The 21112-nt window shown below is 41.8% G+C and overlaps 1 protein-coding gene across 4 annotated transcripts in view; it reads left to right on the plus strand.

The window, feature by feature from the left end:
- Positions 1-21112, plus strand: part of RERG (RAS like estrogen regulated growth inhibitor) — a 44959-nt gene that overhangs the window by 3744 nt on the left and 20103 nt on the right. For 3 of the 4 annotated variants that reach the window (XM_044278044.1, XM_044278041.1, XM_044278042.1), the window contains exon 2: positions 16536-16674. In XM_044278044.1, coding sequence (XP_044133979.1) covers positions 16614-16674 — 61 coding nt within the window. In that variant the 5' untranslated portion in view covers positions 16536-16613. Of the gene's footprint in view, positions 1-4400; positions 4460-16535; positions 16675-21112 lie in introns of those variants that run through there. The other variant, XM_044278043.1, reaches the window with a different exon arrangement.

Raw genomic sequence — 21112 nt, forward strand, 5'->3', positions numbered from 1 at the left:
TGTGCACTTTAGGTATACAGTGCATGCACTGTGTGCAGTATATATATGCACTATCTATATATGTCCTGTATGTCTACAATATATGTACTGTGTATTGTGCACTGTGTATATACAATGTATGTGCTGTATATACATACATTGTTTATATACAATATATGTGTTTTTGTGTGCACTATTTTATGTGCTATAATTTATGAACCATTTAAGGGATGTGCTGTTTATGTTTGTACAGCATAAAGTATATGTTATATATGTGCTGTACTGTATATGGTATCTGTTGTATGGGTACTGCACTGTATAATGTATGTGAGCACTGTATAAATTAGGTGCTATTTATGTACGTGTGTCCTCTATGCTTCATTTGTTCTGCTCTGTGTAAGTAAAAAGAATATGGTATATACTGTGTGTATATGCATATGCAATGTATAAGTTATGTGTACAGTGTATAACATGTGTTCTGCAGTGTGCAGAGACAAGTTATATGCCATATAAGTGTGCTGCACTGTATACATTATGTGTACAGTGTATAACATGCGTTCTGTACTGCGTAGAGACAAGGTATATGCTATATACAGTGGATATAAAAAGTCTACACACCCCTGTTAAAATGTCCGGTTTCTGTGCTGCACAATTTCCGATTTTTTTTCAGGACTCATTGAAAATGAATGGGTCCAGAACTGGTCCAGATGTGTTCCGCAAAAAACGGAACAGATTAGGAAAGAAACAACGGACGTGTGAATGGACCCTTAATGTGACCAATAAACTGTACAACTCAATTGAAAAAAAAAAAAGAAATCTTTTAGGTGGAGGGAAGAAGAAAAAAAAAAACTAAAATAATGTGGTTGCATAACTACTTATAACTGGGGATGTAGCTGTGTTCAGAATTAAGCAATCACATTCAAAATCATGTTAAATAGGAGTCAGCATACACCTGCCATCATTTAAAGTGCCTCTGATTAACCCCAAATAAAGTTCAGCTGCTCTAGTTGGTCTTTCCTGAAATGTTCTTAGTCGCCAGAAAGCCAGAAGAAGCGCACATACGCGCGAAACGGCTGTCGCTTGATGCTGTGTTTGCACTCTATGCACCCCCTCCTGCTCTGGATTAAAGAATACCTTTTGTACAAATTGGTGAGTGCCGCCCGCTTTTGTTTCTCTCCTTTGAAGATTATTTTGCACATGCACTGTTGCTACAGGCTGAGCACCACCGCAAGGCATCACTCCTCGGTACTCATTCCATATAGCACATAGGTTGGTGTAGTGCCACTGATACACCTTTCCTACAGTTTTACACAGACAGATTTGGAGTGTTTTTTCAAAGAAGAGTGGGCAAATCTTGCCAAGTCAAAATGTGCCATAATGATAGTGTCACGGCCAGTGGTATGTTTTGTGACACTTTCCTTCACTTGGTTGCCCGTGGCAACGTGTGGTGTTGTGGGCATGTGGTGGTAGTGTCTCAGCCCTATGGCTGATCCCCAGGACATGATTTCCACGCATGCCGTTGCCCGCGGCAACAGGTGAAGTGTGTTTGTTTATGTGTGTATTCCCCTTTAAGTGGCTGTCTTCCCTTGCCTTGTGTTTGAAGGGTTAATTCCCTTCTGTGTGTGTGAACACTGGGTGTGTCTGTGTGGGTGTGACTACTTGGGCCTATAAAGCCTCAGTGAATAGCACTAGTCTGAGGGGTACTTCAGCCATGGTTAGCTGGAGCATCCTCCTGTGTATTCCATCTGCCAGTGGGGGTCACCCTTGTGGTCATAAGTTTATGTGATGTTTACTTGATGTTTCCTTTGTTATTCGGTGCAGCTATAGATCTGGGTTCCTGTGTGTGGATGTGTGTGCGCTGAGTTCATTTTGTATTGTGTGGACATCAGCTTGCCAGCACAGGGATCCAGTCAGCAAGGCTGTGGCAGGTGGCTGGAACTAGTGCAGTTCACCTGCCATATCCATAGGACTGTTTGTGTTCCCCTTTTCCCTGCAGCTCGGCCAGTGAGACTCCTGTTCCTCGTGTCCAGAAGGAACAGGTCGTCTTACCCTACTCCTAGTTCAGGGATCGGCGGAGGGTGAGTAGGGATCCGAGGTTTCTGAGCATGGGCCCTCCTACCTTCAAGGTCGGCTCATGCAGCTAGGAGTTAGGGTCGGATTAGGGATGCGTTAGGAGGTGACCTGCTCCCTAATTCTCTCGTCCTGGCCGAGCAGCCGTTAACATCTTCTGGCATCGCACGGCTGAGGGTTTTCCCCATCCTCAGCCGTGACAGATAGACTCATACCCAAAAAGACTGAGTGCTGTAATAAAATCAAAAGGTGCTTCGACAAAGTATTAGTTTAAGGGTGTGCACACTTATGTAATCATATTATTTTATTTTTATATTTTTTCTTCCCTCTACCTAAAAGATTTCAGTTTGTTTTTCAATTGAGTTGTACAGTATATAGGTCACATTAAAGGTGGAAAAAGTTCTGAAATGAATTATCTTTGTCTCATTTTTTTACAGCACAGAAACCTGACATTTTAATAGGGGCGTGTAGACTTTTTATATATATATATTACATTCATATATACCCTGCACGTGTAGAGGCACTTTTGTTATATTTACATATAGTCTTAGACTACTAATTGCCTACTCTTGACAAGTGCAAATTATGTATTTTGTTTATTTAAAATTTAACTTTTATTAATTGCTTTTTTAATAATAAATAGTGAACATTTTTCTAACCTACTAAATTAAAACTATCTCCAGTGCTCCAGTGTGTGCAAGTCTTTATTTTTTATATATTTGTATTTAATTATTTTTTAGCTTTTTAACACTATTATTGCTGTAGCAGTGTATAGATTGCAGACACTTTTTATATTCACTGTACGTGTGCTGCACTGTATAAGTTATGTGTACAGTGTACAACATGAGTTCTGCACTGTGTAGAGACAAGATATATGCTATATATACGTGTGGCGCAGTGTATAAGTTATGTGTACAGTGTACAATATGCGTTCTCTACTGTGTAGAGACAAGGTACTGTATATGCTACACACGTGTGCTGCACTGTATAAGCTATGTGTGCAGTGTATAGAGTGTGTGTAAAGTGTGTTTTATGTGTGCTTAATGTATGAGTAATCATCTCATTTTGCCACTTTACCTGGTGTGGGAATCCGCTCTGGTAGGCAGTGGTAGCGAGTGCAGTATAGAGGCAACACAGACTGGTCTTGATGTAAGACACAATGCAGGGCCGTTTCTAGGGGCGGGCGGGACGGGCGGCCGCCCGGGGCGCTGTCAGCAGCAGGGCGCCCGTTGAGGTAAAAAAAAAAAAAAAAATCGTTATGATGGTAAATGATCGGGCGGCCGGCCGGCGGCGCCCCTCATGCTGAGCCTCCTGAGCGGCCGGCTCAGTGCTGCGCAGCCTGCCTGCGCTGCAGACTGCTGAGTTATTAGTGTAGCGTGGCCGAGCTCTGTTCGGTCCGGCCCGGGGTACAGGAGCATTTGTTTCTTGTACCCGGCCGGACTGAAAGGAAGTGCACACTAAGTGAGCACTTCCTGTCAGCCGGGTACAGGAAACAAAAGCTCCTGTACCGCGGAGCGAACAGAGCTCGGCCACGCTACATTAGAGGTGACAAGGGGGAGGAAATGAGAGGAGGAGGGGGGGGAGTAGAATGAGACTAGTGACAAGGGAGGGGGGGGGAGTAGAATGAGACTAGAGACTAGTGACAAGGGAGGGGGAGGGGGGGGAGTAGAATGAGACTAGAGACTAGTGACAAGGGAGGGGGAGGGGGGGGGGAGTAGAATGAGACTAGTGACAAGGGAGGGGGAGGGGGGGGAGTAGAATGAGACTAGTGACAAGGGAGGGGGGGGGAGTAGAATGAGACTAGTGACAAGGGAGGGGGGGGGAGTAGAATGAGACTAGTGACAAGGGAGGGGGGGAGTAGAATGAGACTAGAGACTAGTGACAAGGGAGGGGGAGGGGGGGGGAGTAGAATGAGACTAGTGACAAGGGAGGGGGAGGGGGGGGAGTAGAATGAGACTAGTGACAAGGGAGGGGGGGGGGTAGAATGAGACTAGTGACAAGGGAGGGGGGGGGGAGTAGAATGAGACTAGTGACAAGGGAGGGGGGGGAGTAGTAGAATGAGAGTGACAAGAGGGGGGGGAGTAGTAGAATGAGAGTGACAAGGGAGGGGGGGGGAGTAGTAGAATGAGAGTGACAAGGGAGGGGGGGAGAAGAGAGTGACAAGGGAGGGGGGGAGAAGAGAGTGACAAGGGAGGGGGGGAGAAGAGAGTGACAAGGGAGGGGGGGAGAAGAGAGTGACAAGGGAGGGGGGGGGGAGAAGAGAGTGACAAGGGAGGGGGGGGGAGAAGAGAGTGACAAGGGGGGGGGGGGGAGAAGAGAGTGACAAGGGAGGGGGGGGGAGAAGAGAGTGACAAGGGAGTCCGCAGAGCCAGACTGCAGCCAGAGACCAGATCATCTAATTGTCCTGGTGGTAAGTAGACAATGCAATATGTGTATTATTTAATTGTTTAGTTATTAATACTACATTTTGCGGACCGCACATTGCCGGCACTAAGAGAATATGCCTATTCTTGTCCGTTATTGGGGACAAGAATAGGACATGTACTATTTTTTTTCAGGTTCGGAATTGCGGATCCGGGTCCGCAATTCCGGATCTGATAAGGGGGAAGGGGGGCGGGGGTGCCAATTTTTATCTTGCCTAGGGCGGCAAAAATCCTTGCACCGGCCCTGGTCAGACTTACTGACGTCACGCGCCTGCTCCTCCCACTAGGCGGCGCAGGCGCGTGACATACAGTGACTGAGTGAGCGCCGCACTGCCTGCCTGTTACCGCCCGCCCTGAGCCCCTGAGCAGTGCTGATGCCTGCTGTGAGGCGAGTGATGGTCTGGGGGGGCATTAATTACAATGGGGGGATGGGGGTTATTACAATGGGGGGGGGCATTAATTACAATGGGGGGAATTAATTACAATGGGGGGGGGGGCCACTGTGGGAGACATGAAAATGGGGGCCACTGTCACTGTGGGGGACATTAAGTTTAATAAGGATCACTATGGACATTATTTAGAATGGAGGCTGCTGTGGGTGTCATTACTCATTATAACTGTATAATGTCTGATAGGCCTAGTCCTGAGCTGAGTTATATTACCCTGCCCATGCCCAGTATAATAATGTACCCATCCCTGATACCCCTAAGGCTACTTTCACACTAGCGTTCAGTACGGATCCGTCTGCATTAATAACTTTAAAAAAATTCGCAAGTGCGCAAGTAGCCTGCGCGGATCCGTTCAGACTTTCAATGTAAAGTCAATGGGGGACGGATCCGCTTGAAGATTGAGTCAATTGGTGACATCTTCAAGCGGATCCGTTCCCATTGACTTACATTGTAAGTCTGAACGGATCCGCACGGCCAGGCGGACACCCGAACGCTGCAAGCAGCGTTCAGCTGTCCGCCTGTCCGTGCGGAGGCGAGCGGAGAGGAGGCTGAACGCCGCCAGACTGATGCATTCTGAGCGGATCCGCTCCATTCAGACTGCATCAGGGCTGGACGGCTGCGTTCGGGTCCGCTCGTGAGCCCCTTCAAACGGAGCTCACGAGCGGACCGACGAACGCTAGTGTGAAAGTAGCCTTAAGTTATATTACCCCGCTGGAGTAATATAACTAAGGGGTATCAGGGTACATTATTATACAGGGCAGGGTAATATAACTCAGGACTAGGCCTATCAGACATTATACAGTTATAATGACACCCACAGCAGCCTCCATTCTAAATAATGTCCATAGTGATCCTTATTAAAAATAATGTCCCCCCACAGGCAGGCAGTGCGGGCGGCGGCGCTCACTCACTGTACCTCACGCACTGCGTGACGTACAGTGAGTGAGGTCAGCACTGCCTGCCTGTCTGTTACCGGGGGGGGGAGTTTTTTTGACACTCGCCCTGAGAGAAATTTTACCTAGAAACTGCACTGACACAATGCTTTGTTTATTCATACGGTGCATACAAGTGAAAGGCGGTGCAGTTCATAGGGAGGGTGGTCACACACAACAGCAAAATAATAGCTCAATCACAGCAAGTCCCTGAATGGGCCCGAAACCTGCTGCAGGCTACTTGAGGCCTGTTACCGTCACATAAAGCAAAATCTATTTAAAGCCAGGAGTAATGTCACCTTTTTCTCCTTGGTAAAGTAAGTCCCTGGGTCTAGCTTCTAGCCACGGAACACGGATCCTGCCTGGCTTCAGCAGCGGGTTCCTGCACAGTCCTTTACAGGCCTCAGCACACAGCCCAGCTCACCTCCACCTCTCACAGCCAGAGAACAAAAACCTCCACATTGCACACCACACCCTTGTTTCTGGTCGAGTTTTAACCCTTCCCTGCAAAACCTGGCCTGGACCGCGGGGAGACAGACACCCACCCGCATCTCTGCCTGCTCCCAGTAATAGCCGGCCCGGATCCGCAGTGTTAACAGCATTACCGCTGCAAAATGCACTTTTCCGGCTCTTACTCCACCAGGGCCAGGACCCCCGGTGGCTCGTACCTCCCGTCTACCACCACCCCAGATACTCTCCTACACTGGGTACATGTGATCATTGGGGAGCAAAGGCTTGTGTTAGGTTTGTGACTGAGTATACTCCGGAGTACAATTTTTTTTCTTTCTTTTTGTAAATGCTATGATCGAGAAATGCTAGTTGGCTGATGCAGTTCAGACTGCTCGGGGTCTTTACTCATAGCCACATTAGGCTAACCACCAGTATAAGGGCTCATGCCCATGAATGTAAGGGCTCCGTGCCCGTGCTGTGGACCGCAAATTGCAGTCCGCAATGCACGGGCACTGACCTCGTGGCAGCCGCATGAGGATCGCGGACCCATTCACTTGATTGGGGTCTTTGGTTTCTTACCTTCTATCTCCAGAGAGGACTGGGAACTTAAAGTGGTCCTGGAAAAAATAAATAAAAGTGGCCCTATTTTGTAGTGGGGCGCAAATTGACAGAAGGCAGGGTTAACACAAGAAGGTGGAGCCAGAAATACCATAATGCTGCACATTATCCCACCCCCGCAGAGCCAAATTCCACAATGCATCACAAAATACTACTCCAGCAACACAAAATGCCTCCCTGAAAATTGCCCCAGCTGCCACTTTCTGTCCTTCTACTCTAGTCGCTTTAGGATGGTGGAAATTAGGAAGACTCTGGTGGCCCCATAGGCAGAGAAGCTTCCCTGTAGGGTCTATGGCCAGTCTGCCCCGTCTACCGCTATTTCATTGTTTTTGTCTACAAAGAGTTTTCTCTTCTTCAACTGGAAATAATTGGGAGATTTTTGTTTTGTTTTGAACTTGGCAAACACCAGAATAATAGACTGTTTCAAATCTGGTAAAATAGGCATACAAATTGTATAGAAATGATAGACCATGGGCTGGTACCTGATATAGTTCATGGTGTGTAGTGATAGACTGAGCAAAACCTCTAGTTTTTGATCATGTGAGAGAGACCTATGTCCTTCGTGGGGGATAGGACAATATTGGGGAGCAATAATGCTTAATCCCTTATATCACTAGTGGAAGGATGGATCCTTATGATTTCAGAATAAATCATATTTGAGTAGATCAGGATTATAAGGCAGGTATAAATGTATACACATCTTCTGCTTTATCACTGCTCAATTTACCAAGGTACTATATATATATATATATATATATATATATATATATACAGTCAGGTCCATAAATATTGGGACATCAACACAATTCTAACATTTTTGGCTCTATACGCCACCACAATGTATTTGAAATGAAACAAACAAGATGTGCTTTAACGGCAGACTGTCAGCTTTATTTTGAGGGTATTTACATCCAAATCAGGTGAACGGTGTAGGAATTATAACAGTTTGCATATGAGCCTCCCACTTGTTAAGGAACCAAAAGTAATGGGACAGAATAATAATCATAAATCAAACTTTCACTTTTGAATACTTGGTTGCAAATCCGCAGTCAATTACAGCCTTAAGTCTGAAACGCATAGACATCACCAGGCGCTGGGTTTCATCCCTGGTGATGCTCTGCCAGGCCTCTACTGCAACTGTCTTCAGTTCCTGCTTGTTCTTGGGGCATTTTCCCTTCAGTTTTGTCTTCAGCAAATTAAATGCATGCTCAATCGGATTCAGGTCAGGTGATTGACCTAGCCATTGCATAACATTCCACTTCTTTCCCTTAAAAAACTATTTGGTTGACTTTGCAGTATGCTTTGGGTCATCTGCAGTGTGAAGTACCGTCCAATGAGTTCTGAAGCATTTGGCTGAATATGAGCAGATAATATTGCCTGAAACACTTCAGAATTTATCCTGCTGCTTTTGTCAGCAGTCACATCATCAATAAATACAAGAGAACCAGTTCCATTGGCAGCCATACATGCCTACGCCATGACACTACCACCACCATGCTTCACTGATGAGGTGGTATGGCTAGGATCATGAGCAGTTCCTTTCCTTCTCCATACTCTTTACTTCCCATCACTCTGGTACAAGTTGATCTTGGTCTCATCTGTCCATAGGATGTCGTTCCAGAACTGTGAAGGCTTTTTTAGATGTCTTTTGGCAAACTCTAATCTGGCCTACCTGTTTTTGAGGCTCACCAATGGTTTACATCTTGTGGTGAACCCTTTGTATTCACTCTGGTGAAGTCTTCTCTTGATTGTTGACTTTGACACACATACACCTACCTCCTGGTGAGTGTTCTTGATCTGGTCAACTGCTGTGAGGGGTGTTTTCTTCACCAGGAAAATAATTCTTCGGTCATCCACCACAGTTGTTTTCCGTGGTCTTTCGGGTCTTTTGGTGTTGCTGAGCTCACCGGTTCGTTCCTTCTTTTTAAGAATGTTCCAATCAGTTGTTCTAGCAACGCCTAATGTTTTTGCTATTTCTCTGATGGGTTTGTTTTGTTTTTTTCAGCCTAATAATGGCTTGCTTCACTGATAGTGACAGCTCTTTGGATCTCATCTTGAGAGTTGACAGCAACAGATTCCAAATGCAAATAACACACTTGAAATTAACTCTGGACCTTTTATCTGCTCATTGTAATTGGGATAATGAGGGAATAACACACACCTGGCCATGGAACAGCTGAGAAACCACTTGTTCTATTACTTTTGGTCCCTTAACAAGTAGGAGGCACATATGCAAACTGTTGTGATTCCTACACCGTTCACCTGATTTGGATGTAAATACCCTAAAATTAAAGCTGCAGTCTGCAGTTAAAGCACATCTTGTTAGTTTCATTTCAAATCCATTGTGGTGGTGTATAGAGCCAAAAATGTTAGAATTGTGTTGATGTCCCAATATTTATGGACCTGACTGTGTGTGTGTGTGTGTATGTGTATATATATATATATATATATATATATATATACATACATACATCCAATTTACATCCATTATAGCACAAAATTACACAGTGCATTGTCTAATGAAAACCTGTGCTTAATAATCCAAATGGTGAATGGCATCTGATGATGCAGCAAAGTTTTGTTCACAACCACTTTTCACTGAAATGTCTTCTGGGTCTACAGAACGTAGAGATGCCTCATGCACTCTTGTACCGTACACTCCTCTGAGACTCTGTACAGGTACAATATATTATATCTCCTTCCACATTTTGAGTAACTTTCATGTTGATTGACCAAATAATGATTTAAAAGAGGAGATAACAAGTTGCTGCTCATTCTTCTTCAAAACAGTATTTTTCGTTTTGTGAGTTCTTTTATTCTTGTAGAATTTTAGATCCTGGGAAGGCTGGACCTTCACTGTAAACGACTATGATTTAGAAAAGCTAAAGTCATATCCTATTAGCGTCTGTGACGAAGTAAAATGTATACACTGATCACTAGTAGTATAGTATATTTATATTAGTAAATTCTTTCCATTACTTCAGCTCTCTAGAGGAGACAGCATGGTGATGGCTATTATAAGAAGACGGCAATAACTGTAGCACCCTAATTCTGAAATATCATACACTCTCGTTGTGTACATTAGGCTCCAGGAGGATCTTAGAGGCCTTATTCATACATTTTTCATGTCTGTGTGTTTTCCCTTTTAACAATGGACAGTAAATGGATCGGTACAAGTCAATGATTCTATTCACGCATCTGTTTTTCTTTAGTTTTTTTCATATGTCCCTTGCGAGAAACTCAATGCATGCCCTATTTTGGTCCATTTCTGCAGACCAGATTTGCCTGTTACAGTCTACAGGGGTGTGAAAAATGTATGTCACAGAAAATCGGATGGCAAATGAGCGTAAAAAACAGACACAAGGATGGATGCAAAACGATCGTTTTTTATGGACACAAATCAGATACAGTCATGTGAAAAAATTAGGACACCCTTTGAAAGCATGTGGTTTTTTGTAACATTTTTAATAAAAGGTTATTTCATCTCCGTTTCAACAATACAGAGAGATTAAAGTAATCCGACTAAACAAAGAAAACTGAAGAAAAGTCTTTTCAAGATCTTCTGTAAATGTCATTCTACAAAAATGCCTATTCTAACTGAGGAAAAAGATAGGACACCCTTGCCCCTAATAGCGAGTGTTACCTCCTTTGGCTGAAATAACTGCAGTGAGACGGTTCTTGTAGCCATCTACCAGTCTTCGACATCGGTCTGAGGAAATTTTACCCCACTCCTCAATGCAGAACTTTTTCAGCTGTGAGATGTTTGAGGGGTTTCTTGCACGTACAGCCCTTTTCAAGTCACCCCACAGCATCTCAATGGGATTCAAATCTGGACTTTGACTTGGCCATTCCAGGACTCTCCATTTCTTCTTTTTCAGCCAATCTTTGGTTGATTTACTAGTATGTTTTGGGTCATTGTCATGTTGCATGGTCCAGTTCCGCTTCAGCTTTAATTTTCTAACTGATGGTCTCACATGTTCTTCAAGCACCTTCTGATACACAGTAGAATTAATCGTGGATTCTATGATGGTGAGCTGACCAGGTCCTGCTGCAGCAAAGCAGCCCCAAACCATGACACTTCCACCTCCATGCTTCACAGTTGGTATGAGGTTCTTTTCTTGGAATGCTGTGTTTGGTTTACGCCAAACATGTCCTCTGCTGTTGTGTCCAAATAATTCAATTTTGGACTCATCTGTCCAAAGAACATTATTCCAGAAGTCCTGGTCTTTGTCAACTTTATCTCTGGCAAATGTCAGTCTGGCCTCGATGTTTCTCTTGGAAAGCAAAGGTTTCCTCCTTGCACACCTCCCATGCAAGTTAAACTTGTACAGTCTCTTTCTGATTGTAGAGGCATGTACTTCTACATCAACAGTAGCCAGAGCCTGCTGTAGTTCTCGAGATGACACTTTAGGGTTTTTGGAGACCTCTTTTAGCATCTTGCGGTCTGCTCTTGGGGTGAACTTGCTGGGGCGACCAGTCCTGGGCATGTTGGCAGTTGTTTTGAAAGCCCTCCACTTGTAGACTATCTTCCGGACAGTGGAATGGCTGATTTCAAAATCTTTTGAGATCTTTTTAAATCCCTTCCCAGACTCATAGGCTGCTACAATCTTTTTTCTGAAGTCCTCTGACAGCTCTTTTGCTCTCACCATGGTGCTCACTCTCACTTCAACAGTCAGGAGCACACCAAACTAAATGTCTGAGGTTTAAATAGGGCAAGCCTCATTCAACATGCAGAGTAACGATCTACTAATTATGTGCACCTGGTGTGATATACCTGTGTGAGATCTGAGCCAATTTAAGAGGGAATACATGTGAGGGTGTCCTATCTTTTTCCTCAGTTAGAATAGGCATTTTTGTAGAATGACATTTACAGAAGATCTTGAAAAGACTTTTCTTCAGTTTTCTTTGTTTAGTTGGATTACTTTAATCTCTCTGTATTGTTGAAACGGAGATGAAATAACCTTTTATTAAAAATGTTACAAAAAACCACATGCTTTCAAAGGGTGTCCTAATTTTTTCACATGACTGTACATTTGTGTAAATACGGACTACGTTGAAATAATTTGTAGATCTATTATACTTGCACAGTTGGTCATATGCAAATGTAACCTTTTCATGTTCAACTGTTTAGAAAGATCTCAGTAGACATCAGTTCAGTTGCCATCTGCAAGATTTTTGGGCATCAGGGTAGCCGTCTGTATAGTGATAAAGATAGAAAAAGAATATAATGTTTGACTTGCTGCACTGGTTGACTCTTTCTCCTCTTCAATAAGTCAGGGACTTTAAAAAATAAGAACATTTGGACCAAGGGTAAGTGAATAATTATATACAGAGTAACAATATTAATTGGTTCCAGGTCAACCCTTGTATGTTGAAACCATTGTAACTTTTTTAATCAGTTCCAAAGTCCCTACATGTCATTCAAGATAAGGAAAAATTAGGATCGAAGAAAAATAAGCAGATAAAACAAGTCCTTAGATATAACAGTCAAGAATAGCTGCTAACTAGCAAATACAGCTATTTTACTAGAGAAGTGGCCATGTTGATTGGTTGGGTCTGAGTCTTAGACATTGTATGTTGATTGTAGTTTCAATTTGATGGGTTAGAAAAGACCATTGTATGTTGAAAGGCTTGAAAATATTGTATCCTGGGGCAGCATTGTATTGGCAGATTAACCCCTTCAGGCAAATTCATATACATGTACGTGAGGGAATGCGGCTTCTTGCTGGTAGCCAGGCCCCTGCTGCATCCACCAGCATCTATGTATGCGGTCATGCCGGCTGAATAACCTTTTAACATGCCGCGTTCATCGCTGCCCAGGGCACGTGCAGGGTTTACAGAGGAAGGGGACTCCCTCTGACTCAATCACCTCCCCGTGCTGCGCTGACAGGGGGCCTGTACAATGTATTGTACTGAATTGAAACAGGGATCAAACCTGAAAAGGTAAAGTAACAAAATAAAAAGTTTAAAAGGTGTATTTTTTTTCATAATAAAAAAATTAAAAGTTTCAAGTAAAAAAAAAAGACCCTTAACATAAAATAGTGTTAAAAAATAATATAAAACAGATATATTAGGTCTCGCTGCATCCGTAGCGATGTGCTATAGAAACATGTCACATAATCTACCACAAAAAAATTAAAACTGAGCAAAAAATGCCATTTGTCACCTTACATCACAATTGTAATTCCAAGTGATCAAAAAGACATAAAAATAGTACCAATAAAACCGTCATTTCTTTGCGCAAAAAATTAGCCCCTATATAAGACAAAATGGAGACACTAAAACATGATTTTTTTTTCCGTGAAAAAATGAGCCCCTACACAATACAATCACCCAAAAGATAAAAAAAATATGGCTTTCAAAAAATAGAAACACTAAAAGACCACATATTAGGTATTGCTGCATCCATAATTACATGCTCTATAAAAATATCACATGATCTACCCCCTCAGGTGAACACCGTAAAGAAAAAAAAGTTTGCCAAAAATGCAATTTTTTTGTCATCTTCATCACAAAAAGTGTCATTCCAAGCTAACAAAAAGCCATACACACCCAAAAATGGTACCCATCAAACAGTCATCTCTTCCCACACAAAATGAAGACTATCTCCCTAAAGGTAAAAAAATATGGCATTCAGATAATTGAGACACTAAAACATGTTTGTTTTTTCCTCACAAAAGTGCTTTTATAGTGTAAAACTTAAATAAATTTTCAAAAAGTAGACATATTAGGTATTGCCACATCCGTAACAACCTGCTCTATAAAAATATCACATAACCTAACCCCTCAGGTGAACATCGTAAAAAAATAAAAACTGTACCAAAAATGCTATTTTTTATCACCATACATCACAAAAAGTGTAGTTCTAAGCGATCAAAAATACATATGTACCTCAATATAGTACCAATCAAGGTGTCATCTTTTTCTGCAAAAAATGATCCCCTACATAGGACAATTTCCCAAACTATAAAAAAATATGGCTTTCAGAAAATAGAGACACTAAAACATGATTTTTTTTTTAAACTGAAATACATAAAAAAGTAGACATATTGGGTATCGCCACGTCCGTAACAACCTGCTCAGAAAATATTACATGATCTAACCCCTAAGGTGAATTCTATAAAAAAAATGTTATAAAAACTACAAAAAGAAACAATTTTTTGGTCCTTTTTCAACATAAAGTGTAATATTGAGTGATCAAAAAAATCATATGTACCCCAAAATACTACCTATAAAAATATCAACTCTTTCCGCAAAAAATGAGCCCCTACACAATACGATCGGCAGAAAAATAAAAAATAAATAGCTTTCAGCAAATGGTGACATAAAATTTTTTATTTTTTTTCACAAATGCTTTTATTGTATAAAACTGAAATAAAAATTATTTACATATTAGGTTTTGCTACGTCCGTAATGACCTGCTCTTTAAAAATATGACATGATCTACCCCATCAGGTAAATGCTGTTAAAAAAAAAAAAAAAAAAAAAACTGTGCTAAAATAGCCATTTTTTTGTCCCATTGCCCTAAAAAAGTTTCATATTGAAGGATCAAAAAAATCATATGTACCCAAAAATGGCACCAATATTAATGTCAGCTCTTCCTGCAAAAACAACATGTGAAAACAATCTCAGAATCGTTTATATAAGTAAAAGCATTCCAGAGTTATTACCACATAAAGGAAAACATGTCAGATTTGTAAAATGTGGCTTGGTCCTTATGGTGGAAACTAGCTTGGTCTTGAAGGGGTTAAGGAAACCATGGGCCCTGAGCCATTTCCATAACTCTGCTGCCCCACTTCCCCAGTGCCATCCTGTTATACTGTGTCTATGGTCGACACCACTTTTCTGTGTTACTATTGACAACTTTTACTACTCCCTTGTGAAAAAGCTGTTTTCCTAAACACAAAAAGTGTCCAGTCATCGCTAACAGTATCAGACTGTGTAAGGACAAATCTTTTTGACATGGAGTATGGTTATGCCCAGTTGTCAATGAGGCCTAGGCGAGACGCTTTATAGAATACAAGTATTTACTGAAATTCATCCGAATTTCTGCCAGCTCCTCTGTAAAGTCAGTGACTCACAGGTGACGTTTTCTCAGAATGTGTTCTAAACTATTACAGTCCCCAGACAGAGCCAATGAATAAATTAAGACCCCACCTCATACACGTGCACAGCTGCTCACGCTCCTCTGTGGAGCCACCTTGCTGCTGTCAATCTGGCATCAGGGCCTTAACACATACAGTACGGTAATGTGACCTTGTGTGTGCAGCTTCTTCATCTAAGGCTACTTCCACACTTGCGTTCGGTGCGGATCTGTCTGGTGTCTGCACAGACGGATCCGCACCTATAATGCAAATGCTTGTATCCGTTCATAATGAAGAACAAAGTCAAAACGGATCCGTCCTGACTTACATTGAAAGTCAATAGGGGACGAATCCGTTTTCAATTGCACCATATTGTGTCAGTGAAAACGGATCCGTCCCCATTGACTTACATTGAAAGTCAGGACGGATCCATTTGGCTCTGCATCGCCAAGCGGACACCAAAACGCCGCAAGCAGCATTTTGGTGTCCTCATCAAGAGCGGAATGGAGGCAGAACGGAGCCGAACTGATGCATTCTGAACGGATCCTTATCCATTCAGAATGCATTGGAGCGGAACTGATCAGTTTTGAACCGTTTGTGAGATCCCTGAAACGGATCTCACAAACGGAATTCAAAACGCCAGTGTGAAAATAGCCTTATCTGTGCAGTCCTGCACACATTTGCACCAGTGATCATTGCAGAAAGCAGTTTTTTCATGGTTTTAGTAGCAAAAACATGACAAAATTGCAATGTCCTTCTTTGCAGAAAGCAGCCTCAGCTGCCCAAACCCCCCACAGTGTGATATACATCAATGTAAACTGAATGAGCATTAATTGTTCTTCTAACTAATAAAAAAGACAGGATGAGATGAGGATCAAGCAAAGGCAGCAGAAGGTATCTGTGTAATCTAGCTGGCTCCAAACGTGACTGTGTTTCTGTGGCTGTGACAGTAAAGATGGATTACGGGGCTGCGGCTTCTGCAATCTGATGCCTGCAACCTTTCAGTTCTAGCACATCTGGCTTTTGCAGTCTGATTTTATCTGATATGTTTCTATACATAGAGGAAGAAATGTGGTGACATTAGGTTATCTGATATTGCTGTCATATTAAGTAGACAATGTTGATACAAGGCACTTCCTAATGTATTATGATTGTCCATATTGCCTCCTGCTTGCACGCTACAGTAGAAGGCGCCGGCTGGATTGTCGGGTAATCATAACCCCTGGATCTGAGCAGTGTATAATTGAAAAGCCCCAAAGATCAAAATGTCCAACTTCATAGCTTTTTCTGAAACTCTCACTTTCCCCCCCCCCCCCAAAAAAAATGGGCATGAAGAGGTGGGCTGTGGGCAGTAGTCCAACTTATTTAACAACATAAGACGTGTGCCTCATTAGGTCAGATCATCCGTTGAGTTTCTACTAACACTGGTGTGGGAAACACCGATCTTTAGTAAATAACCCCTATTGTGTAATACATTTGCCCTTATGACATTGGCTTTATTGTCAGGACTTTGTGTCTTCTTTTGTTTAGACTTGAAGATTCTGTAGTATTAACGATGTCACAGTGAATCAGCAATTTTATTGTATAAGAAAATCGAATAACAGCAAGATGGCGAAAAGCGCAGAAGTGAAGATTGCTGTTTTTGGCCGTGCTGGAGTTGGCAAATCTGGTGAGTATGCATATTTTCTGTACTGGTGCATATTGTATATGTGGAATGGCGTCTCCTCCATTATACTATTTTTTTTTTATTTTTGTCTGCTATATTTTGTGTTAATTCACACACTCTGCTTTTTGTTGCTGTGTTGTTTTTTTTTTAGCCATTTTCATTTATATTTATATATGATATATTTTTTTACATAATCCAGACGTAAATACAGAAGAAATATAGATGTACATGGATCAAAGTAGGAGTCTGCTTGTTTTTCAGGCTCTATTTCTATCAGTAACAAGGATAAAACTTGGGAGAAACATTTTGGATGAGTAAACTATATATATATATATATATAAATAATGCTTATGATTTTACACAGTACAAATAGTATTGTCAGAATATGTGAAATGGATTGGCAGTAGTGTTGGGCGAGCATGCTTGGCTGAACACCAGTTTGGCTCGAGCACGATGCTCGAGTCAGTGTATTTAAATCTAATTTAGCCTCTATTTCTGAAAAGTTTCTGGCAGGATTTAAACTTACAACCTTCTACATTACAGCCCAGAATGTTAACCACTACACTATACAGCTGCATGGCCAGTTACTTAAAAAATAGAATAAAATAAATAAGACTTCTGCTGTATAGGAATACTTGCTGTATAAGTATTCCTATACAGCAGAAATCTCATATATTTATTTACTTTTTATTTTTATTTAATTGTTTTTACTAACTGGCCATGCAGCTCTATGGTGTAGTGGTTAAGATTCTTGGCTGTAAAGTAGAAAGTTGTGAGTTTGAATCCCGCCTGAAACTTTTCAGGAATAGAAGCTAAATTAGATTTAAATACACTGGGTGTCCCCAAGCACTGACTCCATATATGGACATAGCTATATATGGAGTCAGAGCAGGGACTCCTAAGCCGAACTAGAGTCCTGACACCCTCCCCTCTTCAGAGCAGGGGGTGCCTGATTTAATTCTCAAGTTCTCCCATTGACTTCCATTGTGCTCGGGTGTAGAGCACCTGAGCATCGGGAAGTGTTCTACTCGAGCACTTTAGTGCTCGACCAACACTAATTGGCAGTAAACAGTGAAATAGAGAAATAGAACTGATAATAAAAATCCTGCATCTCGATAAAACAATTCTTTATTGGTCACCTCTTAGAAAGAGCCATAAAGTGTGAATTCACATTCTACGTGTTTCAGACGAAAGCAGTTTGTCCTTAATTAAGGCATGCCATGTAATCATTATTGGACCATTTCAGGAGCGCCTTCTCCGTGTACTGCCACATTTTCCCAGGATTTGGACCTTGCAAAGTGGTTCAGTGTTGAACTCTATGACTTTTCCTCATCTTGGTTAATTTTTATGTGGTTCTCCAGTGAAATAGAAAACACCTGCACAGGAAGAGACAGGGACACTGTTACAGGCTTGCAAATAGTGTAAGTACTTTTAGTCAAGCCAAATGCTAGTGTATTTAGACTTAAGCACCAATCTATAGATAAGAAATTCAGCCAACCTTTTTGCTATTAATGTATGCAAGTTACTTAGAACAAGAGACTAATTTCCAGAGGCAGGAAAGGCTAGTCTAGCAATAATCAACATTTGCCTTGATACAAAATATTAGACCTGGCTCAAGGTTAAGAATGGTTCCCTGCATTGTTGTGGCCTTGGATTGAAATCCAAGCAAGGGCAACATCTGCATAGAGGGTTCTCTGAGTTCCTCCAAAAATAATAATGATAGGTTAAGTTGGAATTTAGATTGTGAGCCCCAATGGGAACAGGTATTGTTATGAGTAAAGACAATCTCTGTGGAAGATGTTGGTGCTATATAAGTGAGTAAATAAACCTGTAATAAGGAAGAGGGTCCCAAGATTAATGGGGTCGTGCACATTTTGGGGGTGGTGTTTGGTAACCGCCCCCCCCCCCCCTTATCAAATTTCCAGTTTAATGATGCTGCAGCAAGCAATTGACCTGCTCCCTTTGCATCATGTGACCATTTGACATGACGCAAGGGGAGAAGATCACCACTGTGGCCAACAATTGGCTGTGGTGGCATCAAACCAGAGGCGGACCAGAGAGTGGAGGAGTCGGGAGCCAGCATTGGGAAGCAGGAAAGTATGCTTCACGTTGCAAGTCTGCCCAAGAGAGGGGGGAGAAATGTGTACAACCCCTTTATGTTACCTGTTATTTTCTCGATTCCCTCAAGAATGGGCTGTCCTCTTGACAATGCCAACATATGCCAGATACCATGTCTATTACATTACTTCCTTAACAGCGATGGAAAACAAGAGGACAGAAATATTTTAAAAGGAATTTTGAAGAAGTAGAGAAGTGTTCCAAGGTATGGTGCCTGACCATCAATTTATAGGAAAAAATGCGTATAGCAGCACAACTAAAAATTAAAGTCTTATCTTGTGGTGGTGTCACCTAGTGGACATTTCCTATTTAAAAAAGAAGACTACAATGAAAAAAACAACACATGTCTATCAATGTATGGTGGGAGCTAATCTCTGGTACTTATAAAGAAGAAGAGAAGGTTCGAAGACTTTCTCTATATAGAAATACACAAAAGTAGGGGGTTTTCTGTTGCTGAGGTAGACCAAAGCCCAATCTGTTTGTGATGTCGTATGGATCTAATGTAAAGAGAAGTGGTTTGACTCTTGCCCTTATAGTGGAAGTTCATCTGAAAAAATATCAAGGATGTGTAACAACGCTGGTTGTTCACAAGACTGCAGAACTGGACTTCACCTATAGCAGTTATCTTTTCCAGGTACTAATGGTGTCTCCCAACACTCAGACACCACAAGGACTTACAGTAGGGCCAAATTGTATAACTGGACAGTGGCAGGAATAATATTATGAAGCATGTATCAACACTGGAAGATAAAAAATATACAGAGGTAGAAACTCACTGATAGATTTATGATGCGGTTGTGAGGTCGGTTGGATATACTGCCAAATTCTCTGAAACGCCTTTGGAGACGGCTTATGGTAGAGAAATGAACATTCATTGCACGGGCAACAGCTCCGGTAGACATTCCTGTAGTCAGCATGCCAATTGCACACTCCCTAAAATGTTGCAACACTGTGGAATTGTGCTGTGTGATCAAACTGCGCATTTCAAAGTGGCCTTTTATTGTGGGCAGTCTAAGGCACACCTGTGCAATATTCATGCTGTCTAATCAGCACTTTGATATGCCACACCTGTGAGGTGGGATGGATTATCTCGGCAAAGGAGAAGTTCTCAGTAACACAGATTTAGACAGATTTGTGAACAATATTAGAGAGTAATGGGTCTTTTGTGTATGTAGAAAATGTTTCAGATCTTTGAGTTCAGCTCTTGCAAAATGGGAGCAAAACTGAAAGTGTTGGGTTTATATTTTTGATCAGTGTAAGTAGTATCCCAACAATAAACTTGGTATAATGTGTAGCTTAGCACAAAGTGGTACATCGCTGTTTATTATACCAGCAGCAATATTGTAAGGGCTTCTCAGCCAAATAGTGTGGCTGTTATCGCATACTACTCAGGGCTAAAGCAGTGATAGTTTCACCCTGTATCTTAGGCTTGTATGACACCGGCAGATGTCTTGCAGATAACAGTTTTAGATTACGATATTGCCACTAATTAGCGACCAAAAATGTGCTTATTGCATAGAGCGATATTTGTTCTTATGCTCGTTAATCATTCGCTACAAAGTACCGCGCCTCTATGTGATCTGCAAGCGAGTAGACCACTCCATATTATACGAACAGATCTGTGACTGAGGAAAGATAATTTTTTTTAACAGGATGAAAGATCACGATTGGTGAGAAACTAGCAATTTTCCACTCATCGTTTAATCGCTCCTACTTATTATATCTTGGGAGGCTTGTTCAATTTTGTTAGCATTAACGACATTCGGTACTATTTGCTCTATCTAATATAGGCTTTTGGTATTCCACAGATATTATGTATTGCCTCTATCAGTAGCCACTGAACAGATGGTGCTAATAAAAAATTCCCTCTTCAAGCTCCTCCAACATGTTTCACCAGACCATAGGCTTCTTCAGGGGTAGTGGAGCTTATAGCACATTTTTACCACAATTTGGCACATCTAGTTCTTGAAATGGTTTAGCACTAACTTTTTGATGGAAAACAAATTTCACTTTATTGCCACGAACAAAATGCAGGCAGATGTGACGCGTTTTCGGCTAAAAGGCTGTTTAGCTGAAACGTGTCACATTTGCTTGTATTTTGTTTATGCAATAAAGTGAAGATTTGTTTGCATTAAAAAGTGAGTGCTGATCCACTTCTTCCACCTTGGTTAGACTTTCACAGAACTGCAACTCAAACTTAGGGATGGTTTCTGAGTTGCGGAGAGGACAGAAATTCCTATATCTACTGCATCTTTTCACCTCTTATAATACCTAGTCATATAGCCTTTAACATTGCAAAGTCTTACTCAAACACCTTGTAGCA

This window comes from Bufo gargarizans, chromosome 2 (assembly GCF_014858855.1).
Source record: "Bufo gargarizans isolate SCDJY-AF-19 chromosome 2, ASM1485885v1, whole genome shotgun sequence".
NCBI classification, from domain to species: Eukaryota; Metazoa; Chordata; class Amphibia; order Anura; family Bufonidae; genus Bufo; species Bufo gargarizans.